Source organism: Culex quinquefasciatus, chromosome 1 (genome assembly GCF_015732765.1).
Source record: "Culex quinquefasciatus strain JHB chromosome 1, VPISU_Cqui_1.0_pri_paternal, whole genome shotgun sequence".
Taxonomy (NCBI): domain Eukaryota; kingdom Metazoa; phylum Arthropoda; class Insecta; order Diptera; family Culicidae; genus Culex; species Culex quinquefasciatus.
In genome coordinates, this window is record NC_051861.1 from 82,410,118 (window position 1) to 82,431,972 (window position 21,855).

At 44.7% G+C, this 21,855-nt stretch overlaps 2 protein-coding genes across 2 annotated transcripts in view; one reads left to right on the forward strand and one right to left on the reverse strand.

Moving 5' to 3' along the window:
* Positions 1-10,085: 10,085 nt before the first annotated feature.
* LOC119770550 lies at positions 10,086-15,592 on the reverse strand. Its single transcript, XM_038265623.1, has 4 exons — positions 15,456-15,592; positions 10,515-11,057; positions 10,301-10,467; positions 10,086-10,255 (listed from the first exon to the last, which is right to left on the reverse strand). Exons 1-4 carry the CDS (start codon positions 15,590-15,592, stop codon positions 10,086-10,088), a joined length of 1,017 nt encoding a protein of 338 aa, XP_038121551.1.
* A 212-nt stretch (positions 15,593-15,804) lies between these two features.
* LOC6052743 overlaps positions 15,805-21,855 on the forward strand; it is an 85,812-nt gene continuing 79,761 nt past the window's right edge. The window contains 1 exon segment of the mRNA XM_038265632.1: positions 15,805-16,230. Coding sequence (XP_038121560.1) covers positions 15,831-16,230 — 400 coding nt within the window. The 5' untranslated portion in view covers positions 15,805-15,830.

The window sequence follows — 21,855 nt, forward strand, 5'->3', positions numbered from 1 at the left end:
TGACGGAAATCCAGATGTACTGCCACATCTTCGCCAGACAAGTTACGCTCAACTGATAGCCACCGAGATCGACGAACTGCAGCTTCCGTCCACGCGATACGTCATGCTCATGCCAATCGAGGCCATTTCCTTCTTTAACCGCAACCTCACCAAACAGGGTAAACTTCTTCGCACGGTGTACGATCGTGTGTTCCTGTCTAAGCTGGCGATCTACACGCAAAAATCAGCGCCCTTTCTGCCAGCGTTCAACACTTTCCTAGGTCGACTGAATGCCGCTGGGTTTATCGATCAATGGGCCTCTAACTACCATCAGCCGGTTTTCCTGAAGCAGATTCGTTGGCAGACGGGTCCCCGCTCAATTGAGCTGCAGCAAGTCATGGGTTGTTTCATATTGCTTCTAGGTGGACTGATCGCCGGATTGCTGGCATTTGTACTAGAATGCTTGCTTGAGTGGTGGAAGTGGAAAGTGATGTTGATGCGTATGAGGCGATTAAGGCGTACAAGGCGTCGCTTTGTACTGTACAGATAATGAGCTGTTATTTTGTGCTGCTGAACCATATAAGGGGGCGTTTTTTACCTGTTCAGCACAGTACCGCCATGAAGCTTTCACTGTTATTATTTGCACTAACTTTTTTCGTCGTTGCACGCCGAAGAGTCCAATCTAGCTGATGCCGTATCAGGCATACTGCTTAAGAACTACCAGGATCCGTTCGCTCCAGCACTGATATCGCAGGCCTATATTTCCAGTAACAACTCGCGAGCCCAGCAAGACCTGTTGAACTCCATTATCAGCACATTGGACGGACAAATTGCCATACGCTTCAATGTCCCGTCGGGAAAGCAACTGCGTAGACCGTGGACGCACCACGTTTGGCTCGTTGATAGCTATGAGTCCTTCAGATTGCTGTACCGCGCACTGAACGTTGAAAGGTACGACTATTCCGGCCGGTATCTGATCGTGCACAGTGGTATTCCGGAGCAGAAGATGATCAACCAGATTTTCGAAGATCTGCTGAAACAACAAATTGTCAACGTAGTCTTTGCTGGAGTGATTGCCACTCGGGTCGAGCTGTGGACGTACGATCCATTTACTTCGGGAAATTGCTTTGCTGTGAGTCTGATCAAGTTGTCGGAGTTGGTCGATGATTATTTCCCGGACAAGACCGCATTGTTACATGGATGTACACTTAAAGTGGGATCTTTCGAGACCAGACCATACACTTTTATCAGCTATGATGAAAATCAGGAGTTGGTATTGGGAGGATTCGAGGGTGACATGCTGGAGGTATTGAAGGAAAAGCTTGACTTCAAAACGACCATACTGATTCCACCCAACAACACCCAGTGGGGAATCGCGACCAAGGAGAACAGTACCGGGATGATGAAGATGATCCAGGAGGAAGAGGTCGACTTTGGTATTTCGTGTCTAGGAATATCTACGGCACGAAACGAGATTTTGAAGGCTGGTGAAGTGCATTATACTACGGCGCTGGTAATTTCGGTACCTCCGGGAAGACCGTATACGTCGTTTGAGAAGCTATTTCGTCCGTTTCGATCGGCGGTATGGATGGCAGTTGTTATATCCTTGGCCCTTGGGTTCGTTACGATAGCTGTTGTCGATCGGATGAGTAATGACGTGCGACATTTTGTCTATGGTAGAGGTGTTGGTTCAGCAGTGTTGAACCTGTACAAGGTACTCTTCGGGATATCAATGAACGTTGTACCTAGTGGTAATTTCGCGCGAACCTTACTATTCCTATGGATAATGGAAACGTTCATTCTACGAACTCTTTACCAAGGATCCAGCTTCAAGTATCTGCAGCTTAGCTTGAAGCGACCCCCCTCTCGGACTCTGGCAGAGGTAGATGCAACCGGTGCCCATTACCACGTGATAGACGTTGCTATTCGCTACTATGAGGCATTTCCGGAACGGATGAAGAGGTATGAACGTTAGTTCAACTTCAAATCTAGCATATTCCTAACCTTCTCAACCCTTAGGGTGATTCCCTGCCCCAGTGAAGGACAACCTAGCGGCACGCCTTCTCTGGATGACTCAAAACCCCGATAGTCCGGAGGTGATGATGAGCTGTACGGATCACGTGGCGTACCACAACCGGCTACACCGGAGACGTCCCGGCGGATTCGTCCGGATTGCACAGGAGAGTATCGCCGTCTATACGATCACCATCTACTACCCAAAGAAGTCGATGCTGACGCGGCAGTTCAATCGGCAAATTCGAAGGTTTCTGGCGGCCGGTTTGATGGAATATTGGATACAGCGGTACGGTGACTACGATTTTCAGGAACAGGTTGAATCCAGTGGGCCGAAGCCGTTAACTTTAGATCATCTGCTGGGGGCATTTGAACTGTGCGGTGTTTTGGTCGTTACTAGTTTTGTGGTCTTTTTGATTGAACTGTTAGTTTTCAGAAGTAGCTCTAAGAAGATGTTGAACATTTTGGTACTTTGTTGAAACGGGAGTAAATTGAAACAGCATAAAATATTTGTTGAAATAATAAGATTTGTTCGGGTTTTTCCTCTTGCCATCTGTCGGTGAATACGCGCAAGTCACCAAAACTGTCATCTTAGGGTCCGGCTGGTCTGGATGGAAAACTTTGAAAAGCTTTTTGAATCATGAAGCCGTTGACATATAATTCAATGTCGTTATCGTCACACAATACAGTCTAAATAAAGATAAATACTTGATTATGCATATTCCTGAAACACAAGCTTTCCATGACTCGACAATTTAGTTTCTAGGTCTATAGTGCAATTAATAACAGCATAATTTAATGACAACGCAGTGTTATGATTTGATAGTCAGGTTAGTACAATATTGGAACGAAATGCGAGCTTAGGTAACACTTCGGTTGTAATTAAGCTGTGACATTTAAATCGCTTAGTTGTATTGATGTATTTTGTATTTTTCCAAGAAGGGAATTCTAGCTCTACTTCAGACAAAACATTATCAAAGCATACCCTGCTTCACTACAATTTTGAGACATGATGAAACTTGATAGCTATAAAGCGTACCGGCAATGGAGGATTTCCATTCGAGCAGTTTTTGCTTTTTTCTACAATGTATTCCTTATGAGAAAACTGCCATTTCTACCACTCGAATCGGGTGCTCCATTGCAGCGAATTGGGACTACAGTCTGAATAGGGACAGTAGTTTTTAGAGCAAATAAAAACTTAAATTTGGATAGTGATGCTCTGTTTTTGTTGTTCTATGTCTGTTCTATCCAAAACTAATCAAAACCATTAAAACATTGTGAAGTAACAAGGACCAAACAGCTGTCCCGATTCGGCCCAGATGACGGTATGTCAAATGTAGGGTTACAACTTCCAGCTTCAAACAATGTTATTATACAACTTGTCCACAATCGCTTTCTCAACGATGTTCAAATCTTGCAATGCAAATTTCAACCAGAAATGCTACCATCGCTCCCACCATTCCCAACGCATAGAGCTCGAAGATTCCGCTCAATATCGGCACGCTCAGAGCCGTGGCCCGAGCGCGTCTCATCCGAGTCCTAATGATCTCCTGCAGGTTGCGGTTAAGCAACTCCCGCCGCCAGTGCTCCACAAAGCCGTAGGTAACCAGTGGCTGGATTTGCCCGTTGAACGGATCCACCAGCGGTGAATTTTTCCGGAAGAACACACTCAGCGTGTAGCTGTACAAACGCTTGCCGAACTGCCGATAGAAGGGACCGCCGTTGTTCAGGACTTGTAGGTTTTGGTAGTAGAGGGACTCCGGATAGCTGATACGAGCTCCACGGAGAAATCCGTACCGGATAGCTTGCAGAGTGGCGTTGGCTTGTTCCGTTGGAATGATCGTAATTTGACGCTGGATGGGATCATGTAGGTTGTCTAAGAGGTACCGCTCCGGAGGGATCACGAAGATGCGGTATTTGGATGCGATGAACTCGTCCCAGTCGCGCACGATCGAGTGGTTCTGAGAGTGGTGAAAATTGTAGAACATGATCTGCTGGTAAGCCGATCGGAGAACGAACGTTGCTAGCATCCATATGGTGAGCAGGAAGCGGGCAAAGTTACGTGAAGGAGCTGGGTTGGCGGGGTTTCCGATGGTTGTTTGGAACAGGTTCAGCCCTGGGGTACAATTCATTCGACCCCAGATAAAGTGTTGGACGTACTTTGGAAGGAATTGCAGTAGTACGATGACGAATATGGCGATCGTCAACATTGCAGCGAACCATGCCCATAGGTTAAATTGGAACGGAAGTAGAAGCTTCTCGAAGGATCCATGCGCGGAACCAGGAGTTACGCACAGGATAAGCGATGTTTGATAGTGGCTTTGCGTTCCGGTTAGGTACTGCTGGCGGAGATAGTTGTTCCCGAAAAATCCCAAGGTCAAGTTGACGGTCCCGTTGAGCAGCAGTCCCATGGCTCCGGTAGCGGTTCCGTTTTGGTTGAGAGTACCCCAGCGTTGGTTGTTGTTTGGAATTATGGGACGGATGGTGAAGTTGAGTGCTAGGGCGATGGTTTTCAGCAGAGTTCCATCTACTCCTCGGTAATTAACGATATTGTCTTCTTCGTCATACGAGAAATCCATAAAGGTGGTTGTTTTGAACAGAGCTACACCGAGTGAAGCACCGAAAAAGTTTTTAAACTTAGGTGGAAAGTGAAGCTTAGGACTAACAAATCCTGTCTGTATGAAGGTGTTCCAACGTGCCATACGGGTAAGATGATCTCCAGGTGTTCCGTAGGGAAAATACGTGTATGAAGCGATCGATTTGTGGATGCGGTAGATAATGTTGACGTTGTAGATGAGGTAGTGCGCCGTTACGTGAAAAACCTGCGAGCATAAATCTCCGGCTTCTGCTTCCGATAGTAGCAGAATGAGGAAGTTTCCAAAGGTATCGAAGTTCTTCTTCATAATGAGCACTCTCAAAAGATCAAGGGAAACTTCAGAATCCATAAGAATCACGTTGAACCTTTGCTTGGAGGACGTCTTAATCTTCGTGCCGATCGATTCGACGATCACTGGTAGGAGTCTTGCAGCTCGTTGAACCAGCAGTCCTGCAGAGGTATCATAATCCGTCGATGTCAACAGAGATATCAGGTAAAACGTATCGAAACCCTGGTTGAACGTTTCCAGCAGCACTTGTGAAGCTGCTTCCACAATTAGTTTGTCACAAGGTTCCGGCAGTATAATCAAGGTCTGTACACAAGCCATGCTCGCGAGGATCAATACTACGTTCATGGTTGGGCAGTTATTATGGCAAAATGTAGGAGTCTGAAATATTATATTTAATAATGAGGCGATACTATTAGAGGTGACAAAAAGGTGACCGACTAACGAGGTGAAAGGCAATTAATCTTTGTCACGCTTTAAATTTACATTTCCCTGACCTATGGTGAATTTCGCTTTTATTCCATCGGATAAGTTATGGCTCTTTGTTCCAAATGTTAAAATCTCCAGGATAAAACCAGTAGCTCTTCCCACATGAGTTCACTCTAAGCTTCTAATCCACGATGATTTCGTTTCTTTTAGTACTCATCCCAATGGTGACTTCAACTGCCCTGGAACCCCTCCCGGATATCGATCCCGGGACTAATCTTCTTTGGCAAGCAACGACGGCCCTTGTAACCAGCGATGATTTCGGCGACAAGGCGTACACCGTTTTCATAAGCTGGGTATCAACAAACGATCGCACCAGTGGAAATCTCGCGGAGCTGACCAATCGCGTCTTAAAGTCGCTATCCGGCAAGGTTGCGCTGGAGGTCATACATAGACTTTCCGTGAAAACTCGCCGACCTCGGGGCTTCAATCTGTTCGTCGTAGATGGGGAGCAAGCATTCGACGTAATCTACGCAACGATCTGCTCGAAGCTGTACAACTTTGCTGGGTATTACGTGGTGATCGTGCTTGGTAATGACTACGCTGATGAACAGCTGATCGCATACCGGATTCTACAGCAGATGTGGCGTTTCTACGTGGTGAACATCAACATACTGTTTGCTAGAGGTCTGGCAGACCCGGAAGCCCACATGTACACGTACTTTCCATTCTCTGCACGTTTTTGTGAAAAAGTTCGACCGCTGATTTGGAACGTCTTTCGGGAGGATCGTTTCAGAAGCTCCAGGAAGCACTTTCCAGAGAAGCTGCATAACTTCCATAGCTGCCCACTTACTGTAGCAGTTTACTCGTACGCGGCGTTCATGCAGCTTCAGTACGGAGCACGTGGTGAGATCGTTTCGCTTCATGGAGTAGATGCAAGGTTGCTTAAGTATTTGGCGATGACGCTGAACTTTACGTACGTCCGCAGGAAGTGCCGAACGGTCTTCGGTTTGGGCTTATTTACGAAAACGGTACCGCTACGGGTGCTATGCAGATGGTAATATCCGGCGAGTCAAACTTCACGTTGGGGTTCTTTGGGTACAACCTGTTGCGGCATCGATACATGTCATTAAGTCATAACTATCATTACTCCCAGCTTGTCATGGTCGTGTCTCCTGGTGAGGCGTATGGATCATTCGAGAAACTTCTGCTTCCTTTCGGTAGCGCATTGTGGCTTGTGTTCATTTTCTGGCTTGCCGGTAGCATATTAGTGATCAGTGTAATCTACCGAACAAGTATAACTGTACAGAACTTTGTGTTCGGTTATCGTATCCGAACGCCGACCCTCAATCTTTTTAACATTATGTTTGGAGGATCCCTCTCCAGATTACCCGGTCGCAACTTTGCCAGATTCCTGCTGATCATGTGGATAATTTACAGCTTGATCATACGCACCGTTTACCAGCAGGCTTTGTTCAACTTTCTCCATCAGTCCCCAAATCACTCCACAGTGAGTACGCTAACGCAGCTCATAAACGGACACTATCCAATTTACCTTATCCCAAGCGAAGTGTACGTCTTCGATAATATGCCGGAGCTTCAACAGCAGATTCGTATTATCCCTAGTGCAAACATCCCTCAGTATGATAACGCCATTCGCTGGGGACAGCTGCGTGGTTCTCGAGTGTCCAATTACGAAAAGGTCCTGTACGACAACTCCAAGTTTAGTGACGGACGCTACTTTCGGATGGTCCGCCAACGGCTGTACAACTATGCGCTGAGTGTCGCCATGCGAATCAACTCTTGCCTGACGAAGCCGTTTGATGATACGATTTTGGAGTTGAACGCCAACGGTCTGGTGCAGGCTTGGGTCAAGAAGTATATTGACAGGAAATATGCGAGCGTTCCGGAACCGGTGGACGAGCTGCGGAAGTTAAGCGTTGGTCAGCTGACGGGAGCGTTTCAGGTTTGGATGATTGGGTTGTGCGTTGGGGTTCTGGTGTTTGCTATTGAAGTGGTGAAGGGATTTCTCGAATGCAATTGATTTCCGTTGTTCAATGTTTTGTAACTATTATTGTACTCAATAAAGACACTACTTGTCAGCAAAAAAACTCTATAGCTTTCCGGAGTACAGGTACCTTCTGCGACGCGAGTTCTATCAGGAACATCAAAATACTTGAAACCGTCATAAAAGCGCAAACTTCGTAGCACCCGAGCAACGATCGTATGTTCATGATCGTTGGCCGTACCTCACGTATTTCCTTCGGGAAGAAGTCATAATTCCCGTATTTCTGTACCCAATAACTCATCAAGCCAGCCGTCTGGACAACACCAATGATACGGTTGAACTCAAGCACCAAGAATGACTTCCGCGGATAGTAGAACACCACCGGGGATGTGACCAGCTGATCTCGAGTACTCCTCACGAAGCCCTTATCCAAACGGTACTTGTTGTGAAAAGCGATGTGCTGCGACGTGACCAGCACGGCTCCGTCCTGGTTCTTCTTCGTAGCTATTCCGTCCAGGGCAGCGTTCAGACTGTCATTTCCCGTGTGAATACGGCGTGCGCGTTTGAGTATCGCTGGATTGTTCTTGAAAAACCGCTCGGAGATTAGCAACATATCGTAGCGTAGGTCAGACCGTTCGAGCTCATCTACCGTTTCCACTGGTTTGTGCTTGGAGTCGGCTTGAAGATACTTGAACATCAATCCCTGGTACATGCTTCGGATCAAGAAAGCATACCCGAGAAACAAAAACAGCAGGGTTCGAGCAAAGTTTCGCTTGGGCATGTGGCTCGTAAGTCCGGAATAGAAAATTTGAACCGTATTGAAGAAGGCAATCTGGTTCCCATCTCCGTAAACAAACTGACGAACGGGTTCTGGGCAGAACTTGAGTACCAATATAACAACAGCAGCGAAGCCATGTATTGTAAATACAACAAACCAAGAATAAAAATCGAATGGTTGGAACAGCTTTTCAAACGCGCTGTACCGCCGACCGTCGGGCACGCCAAACACAACAGAGGTCGTGTAGTGAGGTGTTCCTCGCGTCAGAATCTCGTCCCGATCGGCGATAATGGCCAGACAGCCAATGCCAAAATGTACTTCACTCTTCTGGAGCAATCCCATCAGCCCTGTACTTCCGTTGTTGGGTCGTACGACACCCCACTGGGCACCGTCCGGTGGGTTGACAAACTCTAGCTTGAAGCGCAGCTTGTTTGCGATGGTGGTGACGAGGTGACCTTCGAATCCCTCGATCGATGATTGCTTCTCCGGAGATGGTGGGAAATGGATGAACGGGAGGGACTCAAAGGTTCCGACACGTAGGGCACATCCGTAGAAATTGTCCAGCTGAGGTTTGAACAGCAGCGAAGATGTGGCTCGATCTACTCTGAAGACGTCGGGAGTGCCGCATTTGCTGCTTGTGTACGGGGAGTAGCTGTACAGCTGGGGTTGATCCTCGTGCAGCGAAATTATCAATGCTTTGAGGATCTTGAGCTCCCATAGAGCGTTGAACATGTTTGTTATTTGACTCTCGGCTAGATCATTGTAAACGAATGTGTAATATCCGTGCAAGTTGAAGTAATCACTCCTTAGTTGTTTCACGTAAAGTTCGAACGAGTCCAGGTTATTCAGGAAGAAGATCGCGTAGTACCATGACTTGTATCCAGGAAGGAATACGTTGTTGAGTTGAACTGTTCTAGGAATGCTCAGCGAACCGAGGACTTGATTGACAAGTTTAAGTTCTGATGAATTATATGCCACTAGTAGTGGCGTTTGTCGTGCGTGGTAGTATTCATCAATAATAGCTGCTATCAGTTCCGGCGACGAGACTGTCGTAGAATTTACTAGAACAATGCAGTAACAACAGCTGCTGAAAATCACGGCTAATACTGCTAGTTTCATGCTCTGCTTTCTTTATGCAACTGTAAGGACAAGCCGTCGGTACGTTGCTTAAAATAGAATTTTCCGTTCTTTTTGTTCAATCAGCAAAAGGTCGAAGCTCGTTGAATTGCAGTTCATTGAGCACGTGCGTATTGTCTTGGTATGCGTTGCATTCAATCCATAATGAACAGTAATAATCTTCTCAAAGGAGCTAAACGCACCGACAGCAATTCCATAGCGAAGACGATACCACTAATTGCCAGCGATCCGAGGAACACTTGGTAGCCACCGGCCAGGTGAATATTGCTAAGCTTTCGTGGCTCGCGGGACTCGGACGGCTTCTTAAAAAAATCGTAATCTCCGTAACGTTTCTTCCAAAACTGGATTAGCCCTGCCGGTTGAATCTGACGCATCCGTTCGTCAAATACCTCCTTCAGGTGGGACTTTTTCGGGTAGTACAATGCCACAGGAAACGCCGCCACATGATCCCTGGTACGAAGCACAAACTGGCTTTTGGGAAAGATTTTGTTGTGGTACGCGGCGTTGTCCAGCGGAGTCAACACTGCTGCGTAGACATCTCCGGCGCCGAGCATCGCGATCGTATCGCCAAGTGTGTCCTTTCCCGGAGTTATGAAGGTTGTTCTTGCCTGAACATGAGGCATGGTAGTAAAATATCGCCCTCCAATCTCCATCATCAGATACGGGATTCCGGAGCGCTGAATCTCGTCCATGGTCTCCAACGGCTTATGATTCATTGCACGCTGAAGATACTGGAACAGTGACCCCTGGTAGAGATTCCGTATCACAAAACAAAATAATATCCACAGCAGAAGAAGCGTGCGGGCAAAATTTCTCCTTGGGGGTTGAGACAGCGCCCCTCCATAGAATATGTTTATCATATTCAATGCGGAGCCGTGTTGCCATGTCCAAAGACAAAATCTCTGACATCTTGGGAGAAGCATTGTAGAAATCCAATTGTGAGTGAACCAGTAGTAATTAAAACCGTGATCAGGAACCAAATTTCCACCCGAAAAGGTCGGAAGAGCTTCTCAAATGCCGTAAACGGTCGACCTGCGGGTACAACAAGCAGAATTTCACTGATGTAGTGTGCAATACCAGCTTTTAGCCAGTAGCTGCGTTCTTGCGTGATTGCCAAACAACCCACTCCAAACTCTACCTCTTCATCTTGAATCATTTTCATCACTCCGGTACTGTTTCCCTTCTCTAGCATCAATCCCCACGATTCCGTCGATACCTTGTATCGTATCGAAAGTTTAACTTCGCTGTAAGCAGGTCCATCATATCACCCTCGAAACCAGTGACCACAAACCCTTGGACGTGTTTCTGCTCTCGGATTATTGTGTACGGCTTTGTTTCCAACATGCCTGCTAAAAGCGTACATCCGTGGAATGTCTTCAGCCGCTCGGGATACAGGTCTACCTCGTTCATAATTGAGAACCTTTCCCACAACACAGGTTCAACCACTCCACAGCGTTTCTCCGTGTACGGAAAGAACGTGTAGATCAGGGTTTCACGCATGGTTCCACCAACAACTACGTTGACGTTGAAGATATCCAACGTCCACAAATCCGTCAATATCCTTCGTATCAAGTTACTCAGCTCGTCCGAAACTTCACCAGCAATCGTTACCAAGTAATATCCAGAAAACTCGTACTCCCGATAGTCCATCTTCTCGAAGATCCTTCGGAAGCTACCGTATCCATCGACGATAAACCAATTGTAGAACCATGGTCTAACCAAACCCTCACGCATCTCGTTCTGGAACTGAACCACCAGCTTGCCATCGATGAGCCGTATCACTTTGTTGAGCAGATCTAGCTGGTGCAGGTCACTCCCGGGACCGGTGAACTCCCTATTGATTAGGAGTGCGCGAAGTGACGTGCCAAAATGACGGCTATTGAGGACGGAAACGTGCCCTGGGTGGTTTCGTTCGTTACCAACTTCATGGATTCTCCAGGTGGGGAGATCGTTAAAATTATCAGCAATGCGCCCAGGATCATCCTTTATGTTGATGTAACGTTTCGATGGCAGTGGGTCAATTGGCATGATTCAGCAAAGAATGTATCGTATAAATGGTAATACTGCTGGTATAGCTTATTGTCTTTGTTCTATTCCTACCATTCTCGTTGGCATTTTACATTTCTTCACTTCAAAAGAAATGTGATGCCGATGTTTCTTTTGAAATGCAAGTCATTTATGATGTGTATTTGATTACGCCGGCCATATCGAATTCAGTTTATTAGTGGTTTGAGTCGCATTATTCCTTTACAAAATTGAACGTAATGGAAAGTTCTTTTCCACACAACCATTCAACAGTCGCTTTGGTTGAAATATTTTGAGATTCCGCAAAAGTTTGATCATTTTTCTACCAGATATCTATCACATTTCGAACATAAATAAAGCTGGTCAACCACTTTTCGTTTGGCATTGTTTATCCAACTTTAGAATGTTATGGAGGATGATACCGCTTGACTTTTAGCGAGAAGTGACAATGTGACAGTGAGCCTGCCTTTCAGTTTATGAATGGTGACTTTGCAAAAATCAATAATGGCATCTTTTACAGTTTATTTTATGTACGACCATTAGAACGTTTCCAGATCCACGTGCGAAAGATCCTGATTCAGTATCAGAACCCCCTCAAATTCCGGCCGAAACGAAAAAGCTGTCAATAGACGGTCATTATCGGGCACCATGCGTGCGGAATGAATAATGAGATGTTTTTTTTTTCGCAAGCAGGCTCGACCCTCCCGCATTGACAAATCCGGGTGGCCATCAATTCCCCTTAGAATTAATCAACAATAAAGAGCGATATGATTAAACTTTCAAAATAGCTGAAAATCACCGCCCGCACTGTTGATGAAATTCTTATAGGTTCTATTTTTAACGTTTTTTTGGTAACGACCAGCAACGATTGTCCGACCAGATCGTGAGATATTTCGATGAAACACACGTGACAAAAGCCTCTTAAAACGATCTCTGCGTACCTTCCCCTCCGATAGGCTAGAAGTAGGCTCTGAGATCACTTTTGACAGTTCAATTACAATATGGTTACTTTTTAGGTTAGGGACACGATCGCACTCGCTAAGCTTGTTGTTAACGAGCAGACAGAATAATGATAACCCGTAAAGAAGATGACCCCTCGGGGTCAATTACAGTCGCCAGAAGGGTTTTCTGTTCTGTTTACATTACGAGTCGGCTCGTTTGTTTTTATCACTCACGACTACGACTAGCGACGAACGTGATCATCCGTGAAAGATGATAATCTTCGCCGCGATGATACGTCATAAGAGTAATTATTTGATGAAAATGACGGTAAGAAACGGTTTGTTGCTTAGCAACGTGTGCAAGTGCAAATAAACTTTGGCGTTGCATTTCCTGTTTGTCCTGTTGTCTCGTTTAGGCAAACACGTGTCGAATCAACTACAACAAACAAAACAGATTGGTTTTGCGTGGCGTGTCGATAAAAGAGGGGTTTTGTCCGATACTGTTTCGATACTATCGGTGTTATGGTCACGCGAACCCTTGGTTGGGTTACATTAGAATGTAAGGTAATTAGGTCGGGTTACATAATGAGATGTCGTCGTGTGAGTATAATTGCATGATTTTTTAAAGCAAAGCTGGACATGATAAATTGCACGAAAAGCTTTAATGAATTTTTTTAAGATCCTTAATTCCTGTATAAAAAGTGGGAATGGCACAAAGAATGACATCAAAGGTCTGAAACCTTAATGAAAATTACTTCCAAAAATTGGAAGTCCGAAATTTGTGAGACATTCTTCTTTTATAAGCTTATGTTGTAAATTTGGACAAATTTCACTTCTGTAACTAAGTTATTGAGTTTATCTGATGATCTAGAGCCATGTCACGGGTTATTTAAAAGACCAAAGAAATTTGTAGATACGTTCAACAAACGCCACAACCGATACCGTTTCATTCCGGTTTTGTGAAACTTGTCGCCTCCATTCACAATTACGCGCACTTTCCACGCTGACCTTCAGTGCCTGTTTCATTGAACGTGGGTGACGATGGTGCAAAATTTTTAGCAATCTCACCCCGATACAAGTGCCCTTGTTACCCTTTTCAGACTGTGGAAGCTTCAACCGGTCCGTGTCGTCGTGGCGCGATGTCTGTCATCGTGTCCACTCCCGCAGGAAAGGCAAACCGGTTCCGTGCTCATTACAACACTTATGTAATCACAAATTGATGCGCAGTTGCGACAGGCATGTTGTGAGAATGTCGACTCTCGCTTTTTTACTCGGGTTATTGCAACATCTGTCAGTTTTGCCATAATGGCGGCCGCCATAAAAAGTAGGGTTGACAGATCAATTATTGGACGCATTGAATGCAAGCAACATTCACATTTCCGACTAGAAAGAATAGTGAGGTAAACAACCTTGTCATTTCGATTGTTCAGGTACGAAAGGAGAAAATAAAATTAACTGTTCATGATCGGGATTACGAAAAACAAAAACCTGGAACTGGATCACTAGGGCGGCCTTCACCAAGGTGACCTTGGGACTTGTAAACCTGAAGTAAAACTACTGCGGGTGAATGGATTTTTGAAGCCTTTCTCCGTTTTTTCGCTCTCCGAAAAGTCCAGGGTCACGGAACTTTTACGCGCGGATGGATGGGCTTAACCCCAGGTCCATGGGATTGTCGCTTTATGAACTTCTTTTGCGTGCAAAAGAAAAATTGCGTTCGAAATGTGATAATTGCTTGCAATTGCATGTTTTGATGGTGTTTTTTCAGCAATGTTGCAGGCATTTTACGATCGACGTGCTGAAATATGCCGACATCGGCATCGAAAGGGGGTGAGTTTGGACAGGTAAAATGCTGTTGAGTCGTGCGTAGTGGAAACTGGAACGCCTACCAGTTCTATTGGGCTCCCCGAGACTTTGAACTTGAAGCTGAAGTTAATTGGTTTCTAAGTACAAGTAGAACTAGTTCCCAACGCGTCACTCAGACAGACTGCTAGTTAATAAGCGACTTGTGAACTATAGTTGGTACCTCCTGGCTCAGAGCGATGGGATTTGACAATTTTCCAGTATTATATCCAGCGTTATGTTTCTTTTTCTCACTGAACGCGGTAAATTGCGAAAAAGGCAGACAATAACAGATCCGTAGTAACATTTCAATTGGGCGAATCTGCATTTGTAAACAAGCAGTCTATCCCTGTCGCTCAAGTGACAGTTCACGTCAAGTAAGAGGGGGGTAGACTGCTTGTTTACAAACGCAGATTCGCCCTAGATTACCGATGGAGTAATATCAACAATGCAATATGGACATTTTCGAGGCTTAAAAAACTATTTTTTCCTGCTTCTGAAGTATATTTGGCTTGATCTGGTCCACAAGTTGATTTCCTTGCATTTTTTTATAAAGATCTTTACGGAATTTTTTATTTGATTTTGTTTTTTTTTGACAAAATTATATTATATGAATAACGGCTTCTCATAATTTTCTGAAAAGTTTTTATCGTATTATTTTGTAATAACACAATGAAATAACCCTATTTTTTAACTGTCATAATCAGTACCATTAACCTAAAATATCAAAGAGAAGATTCCTTCTCAAGATACAAATGTTTAAGAGCGAGTTTTTCTACAGTGTGACACAGATCGTATCGAGGAGCCCCGATTTGGATGGTATTTCGTGAGCCTACGGTATTAACTTTTTGGCTAATCGCAGTTTTTCGCATAGTTTTACGGTTTTCTATAGCAAACTTTCAACACCGCTAACTTTTGCCCTGAAGGCCAACACACGGCAATTTTTGGGTTCAATTTTGAGTTGTCTATAGATGAGCGATGAAAAATTCAGCAGCACAATGTTATGCGTTGGCTTTTGCAACGCAGTGACGATGCACTAAACTACCAAACTACAATCAACCTTCAAACACACACCTCCTCACCACTTCCTCTGCTCGACGCCACGCAACGCCGATTCCATTTGGGTGGCTTGCAGCCTTCTAATTTTCTAGCCCACCACCTTACACAAACCTGATCTACATCAGTATAGTTTATGTTTGAAACAAAGCAAAACAAAAAGGAAAATACAATGTCCTTTATCGGAACCGCTTGAGAAATTTCCCGGAACTACATAGTATATTCTACTGCTGGCTTGAACCATCTTGAATAATAACAACAAAACATTGCAAGAAAGAACACAAATCTTTGCCATCTACCGCTATATACCGGCTTCCACGCACGATCATATGCTATGCAGATCATGAACCTAAACATCGGAGGGCTTGTACCGCGCCGCGTAGTTTCGTTGTTGTTCAGCCGCCGATAACGATCGCGGTTGGAGCTCACCTGTTGAAATCTTCAATACCTGCTGTTGTTGGCAGTCAGGCAAAGTACGCAGCCAGTTTGGAAACACCGACAGGCGCATGCTGATCATCGAGTTGAGTTCGGAGCGCGCGAAACTTCGCCGCGATCAGTTCCATTCGGATCGTGGCCCGGAACGGACGCGCGATCGACACTTCTGGACAGCCCCCTGGAAGTCGGTGGGAGTCACTCACTGGTTGTGAAGAGTCCTTACGGGTGTTTGGAAGATATTTTTTGCTGGACAGTCGCGATACGTTTGAAGTGTTCGAGGTCAGGGGAGCAAACAGTCGAAGATTGTGAAAATGAAAGTGCCACTGGTGGTTCTGATTTTGGCGGGTCTTTTGACGGTTGGGGTTAGCGGCAGTGAAGTGTTTGAGTCGGAGGTTGATCATGCCAGTAGTAACGACCATCCCCAGTCGATCGGTCGGAACAGGATTCTGCCCGAGCTGGCCAAGAAACCTGCGGCCGGGAGTGAAACCGGTAGTGACAAGGATATAATTCCACTGATAGACCAGGAAGATCAGGAGGACCAAAAAGAGGGACAACTGTTTGCCGGAGATCGGGGACAGTTTAGTGTGGTGGACCGGGTGTTGCTGGCGCTGCTGCGGGACGCCCTGGGATCGCTGGAAGGGTCGCGCTGTCGGCGGGACATGAACTGGACGCTGGACGCGATCGAGCGGAAGGAACCGTGGGCGGTGGCGAGTAAGTTTGTAATATTTATACATTTTTTCATTCTTCTAAAAATAAATGTTATATAAGGATTGTTCCTACTCAACTGTTGATCGTTACGCCCTTCTGGATTTTATTGTTTGGTAAACTGCCCATCATTGAAAAAGTGGCTAATATGCCATTTTTTCAAAATTGAGATTTTTGCGCCAACATGTAGATAATTAACGAATTAGTACGCTGAAACTCGTTTTTTCAAAAAAAAATGTATGCAGCCTTCTGCGGATTCAAAAAACAAAACGGCTATTATGCCAAATAAATGAAAATTTGGCTATTATCCATTTATTGGCTGTTATCTTTATTTTAACCCTTTATAACGCTTATATTTTAAAGTGGGTTTAGTTGGACATGACTTAAGGTCATCTGGGGTAAATTTGTGTTTCATGGGGCATGTAGGGACATCTGTTTTATACTTAGTTTTGCATAATGTTTTGATTTACATATTTTTTTGGTTTCGTTAAATCGAGAACAGAAACAGAACAACAAAATTAAACTTTTAGTGCTCTCGAACTGCTTTCACTACTCAGTTTGTAGTCCCAATTCACCCTAGTTGACGGTAATAACTTGTGATTTTGATAAACTTATATCATTGCTTTAAAAGCTTGATATTTAAATCAATTTAAAATTTGAATGCATATTTAAAACGCATAGAAAAATTTACTTATTTAAAACAAGCTTTAAATGATTGAATTTTGAAAAGTGTAACGGATGAAGGAACATTTTTAGAAATAGATCATATAAAAACACATAAATATAAGTGTAATTCAGGAATAGGTTTTTATTAATGAACAAAATAACAGAATCATAACAGAATTCAGAACAAAATTAACTTAGTTCGACGTACGCTCGGGCAACGTGTACCAGAACATTTTCTTCTCTGGAGGGAGCAGAGGAACAATTTTTTCCTTAATGGCTTGCAGTCGGGTCGATTCAATTCCACACGGTGTCGAACGGTAATGAAGTTTCTCAGCAAAATCAAAGTTCGGTGACTTAATCGTTCGGAGCTGATCGCGCGTAAACAGATTGCAGGTAGCAGTTTGGCCGGAAAAGTCTTCGCCGTAGATGAAATCGTATGACCCTCTAACGAACTTCACGTATTTGACCGTGTTCAGCAACGGACGCGGACGCTTCTTCGTTGGTTGCTTGCATTCCAATTCGCAAAAGCAAAAGTCGGCAGGATCCATCCGCACGGCAACCGCGTTCTGCTGGGCTGTGTTCACACATTCAAAGAAATCGTCCGTCGTCAGCACGTGTCCTCGCTCCGCCGCCTTCATCCGTCGTTCCACCGAATGATGGAAAGAGTCGGCGGACATGAAGGTGTGCCCTGGTTCAAAGAACTGAATTCAACGACGTTCGTTTGAACCAGGGCAGAGTTCACGAGCAGTATCATGACTAAGAACAATGTCCAGTTCTTATTTTGACTAGAACAGTTGTCTAGCCACAACACGACATGCTTCTTCTCTTTTTCCATCCGAAGGTAGCGGATGTAACAGCTCATAATGTCCTCCGACTTACGGCCGCACGTAGCATCGTCCCAAATGAATCCATAAACCGAGCCGTTTATGGCACCGCCGACTGGAGCAAACGTTTGGTTGAACACATTCATCCGCGTCGTGAAAAGCACAGCTTTGAAACCCTCCATCCTTGGAATTTGAATGACCTGTTCGAGTAAATTTCAAAATAAATATATAATCAAAGGAGTGGGTAATATATATACCTTCTGCAGATCAACGGACATGACATGTGCCTTCTGGTTGGTCTTGTCGCGGTTGTACTCTTCACGAGACGTCCGAGAGCGCACTTTGTGCAGGATCCACGAACGGCACTTGATACACTCGATCGTATTCGCTTCTGTCGACTCGTCACATTCGTGGCCAGACTCGGTTTCGTGTTGGGACTGCTCTTCACAAACCTCGCATTCTTCTTGCCCCAGTTTGGTGAACTTGATGTGCATTGCTTTCAGTTTTGCGCAATAGAACTGGTACGTGCACCTGCCGGACTCGTCCGTTGTTTGAGCGATGTAGGAAGTGTACATTGACTTGGCAGATAAATCCGATGGCAAGTATTTCACGTTGGGCGCATGTTCCCGGCGATGGTGGGACACATCCGGATTGTACGCTGCAATATCAGCCTCTACCAACTCGTGAAGCTTCGTGTACTTGCTGCGTCTCCAGGTTCCTCGCTGTTCCAGAGTCTCCTCAGCTGTTACATCTTTGGAGAGAGCTCGAGTTATGATGTTACTGTAAGTTTAAAAAAAAAATGTGATACGCTGCACACGGTGTATTATTCCATAAATTACCTGCTCTGCTTACCATACCCAATGGTGTTCAAGAAAAATCCCGCACAGACCTGCTGCTCGGTGAACTGGGAGTCGCTCAACATATATTTGTAAGAAAAAATCTTACGGGGAGCAGCATCATGCACCCTTCGGCGTTTAGTGTCGAGACGTGTAACGCATTTTTTGATAAAATGCTTCTGCCCACTCGGCGTCAGAGCCCAGAAACTCTCGTTCAAAAGCTGCCGCCGCTCGAGATCGATCTTGGTCCGGCAACTGTAGAGGCAATCATCGCAGCTGTTTTGGATTACATGATGCTTCTTCCGCTTCCTGTCTTTGGAATCCGCTGTCGCCCGCTGCCGCTTTGTCAACTTGCTCCCTTCTGCCACGTTTGAGGGCCGCGGGAACCTCTTCTTCAGAATCCGGATCCGATCCTGAACCGTACTGCTGAAGCTGCTGCAACGCGTTGGCCATCGCTCACAAACTGTCACACATTAGCCAAAATGTTTTGCCAACTGGCAGATTTGAACGAAGGAATAAACGAAAACCGGCTACTATGATTAAATAGCGTTTTAACAACACACACCTCAAATAAACAAAATCTTTGTCATCGGCCAAACATACGAGTACTACACGAATGGTTTTACGTGATTACTTCTTAAATTTATGTGAATTTGAAGTAATTATACACCAAAACACTAAACCGTGTTTTTCTCGAAACAGCAGTCATGGCATAATAGCCAAATTTTCAATGATGGGCAGTAAAGGGAAGCGTACCATCACAACGTCGATCACAAGCTGGACCTTATCACGACACTTAAGAGGGTGTCTAACTTAAAAAAAGCCCCGTTCGTTTGACAACAATTTGTTTCAAACCATCGGAATTAATGTATTATAGGTCGCACATTGAAATTTTCATATTTAATGTGTACCGTAAACTGGGGTCAATCGGGATAAAAAAACGGAATCGACGCGTAACACCTTATAATGTGGCCCTCTTAAACCTTGCGGTTTCGTCAACGGATCCACAGGTGTGTATCGTTCTTTTTGCAACAAGACTCCGCCTCCCGGGTCTCCTAAGTGTGAAGGTATGGCACGGGGAGAGGGCACCGATTACCTATATTTTACGCTTAGAATTTTTTGCGTCCGCCTCGGGATTCGAACCAGCGACCTCTGGATTGTGAGTCCAGCGCGCGGTCCGATTGATCCACACAGGCAGACAAGGTCAATTGGCCAAATTCAGAGCAACAAAATGTGTACGAAACTAACGAAACTAAACGAAACTATTGGCACTACGCCCCCCGGGGCATGGCCTTCCTCTAACGTGGGATTTCTGCTCCAACGCCTCTGACGAGACAGGAGAAACCGGGACCGACGTTTTACTTCACCATCCGATAGAAGCTCAGTGGATAAGGCGGGAATCGAACCCGCGTCTCATAGCATCATCGGGATCGGCAGCCGAAGCCGCTACCCCTGCGCCACGAGACCCACCCAGTACATTACAAACAAATTTGAAACTTCTAAAAAAAAGTGTACATCCCGATTCGTCCCAGTTAACGGTGTGTAGCCGCAAACTGCCTCCAGGAAATCACCCACCACGTGGGAGTGATCACGGACCGCGACGTGCTTCTCGCTTGTCCGCTTGCTGAGATGCGACTGCCCGACTGGCAGCCGTACGCTGTCATCGAGCAGTTCCCTGTTGTCACTGCGAGAGTGCAATAGGCACTCTCTACATAGACTGGCACGCTCTCATGCGTGTGCCCCACACATCTCCCTTCCTCTCTAAAATAAAATAATTTGATGTAATGTTGAATTGTACATATTACATCTAAAACTAACATGGGCAAGTATCTATGAAAATGTTTCGGATAAAAAGGTTCCTTTGTTGTGTTCCGGAATGGCGAATACCAATTTAACACTTAGGAGTTTTTTTGTGTTCGCCGCGGAATCTGACTAACACTGGATTATTAGTCCAGTGCGCGGTCTGATTGATCCATACAGGCTGACAATATTTCTACCATCACGCTTCCCATTTTCTCTTATCACTCGTCCGCCTAAATACATTTTTGATCAACGCTTGTTAAAATAAATTTCCTTCGCTAAGTTTTCCGAAGACTTCAAATTTCGCAAAAACTAATTCTTTCATCATTTTCCCCTTTTCACTTTTCACAAAAGGTCATCATTCTAACATTTTCTAATTCTCTTTTAGGCCGTCGTTTAAGATTCCTTCTAAAATCGGGCAAAATTTTTATAATTTACCTGTTCCGTTTCCTGAGTGATTAAATGATTTAAACTCTCTAACATAAGATCTTGTTTCGCATAACTAATCTGTTCCCTCTCTTCTTTTGAGTGGGATGCCTGAACACACTTTTGTCTTTTTCTTTCCCAATGGTTCATCAGACTTTTTATCTTTACCGTGTGGTTCACATAATTCCACACTTCTCTTTTTTCTTCAAATAGACCGGCTTCTCCTTTTCCCTTTGACGAGCGGTTCACCTCTCTATGTTAATCTATCTATCCCTCTATCCTTCTAAATATCTATATTTATCTTTCCCTCTTTATCTATCTACCAAACTCTTTAATAAGCTAGCTCTCTCCTTATCTAACCTTCTCTCTATATAATTCCCTTTATATATCCCTATCTATCTTTCTATACCTATCTACTAAACTCTTTCATTCTCTAACTCTGTCCTTATCTAACCTTCTCTCTGTCTAATTTTCTCAACCTCCCCTGTCTCTAACACCCGGCACCCAGTTATTGTAAACGATAAACCTAAACTAGTCACGGTAACCTTCGATTGATCTTTCTCAAATCTTAAATTATTTAAACCCACATTAAGGTATTTCCCAGACCCGAAATATTTTAGCAGAGCTGGTTTTGCTAGAATGCTGTAAGAATATCCAGCTCTGTGAGAACTCTGCTAGAATTTTGCTAGAACGTGACTGAGTTGGCATGCTTCATTTTCTGCGAAAACCAGACTCTACATAACCAAAATGTACAACTTAATGAAAACACAAGTCTAAGAAAACAACTAAGTCATTTGTTACGTTCCTGGCGCACTCTGAGCGATTTAAGCCACTCAGTAGTTCGAAGCACATGTTTGAACATACTCACAATCCTCATCCACCGATCAGCGACTCTTTTTTATTCCCTTTTCCAATCGGTCCCTACGAATGCACTCTTCCTTCTCCGTTTAAGAGTGGGCTTCTAAAATACACCTTTCTTTTAACTCTACAGAGTGGTCTGATCTACCGCACTCTTCTTGTTTATTTTTAGTAGTAAGCGCTAACTTTTCTTTTTCCCTTTACTTAAGACGATCGATTTT

Coding starts and splice junctions, on each gene's coding strand:
- LOC119770550 (XM_038265623.1), bottom strand. CDS start 15,592: ATGCGCCTGTCGGTGTTTCCAAACTGGCTGCGTACTTTGCCTGACTGC. Junction 11,058..15,455: donor CAACGAAACTACGCGGCGCG/GTACAAGCCCTC, acceptor CCTAATCAATAG/GGAGTTCACCGGTCCCGGGA. Junction 10,256..10,300: donor CAGCTACTGGCTAAAAGCTG/GTATTGCACACT, acceptor TTGTACCCGCAG/GTCGACCGTTTACGGCATTT.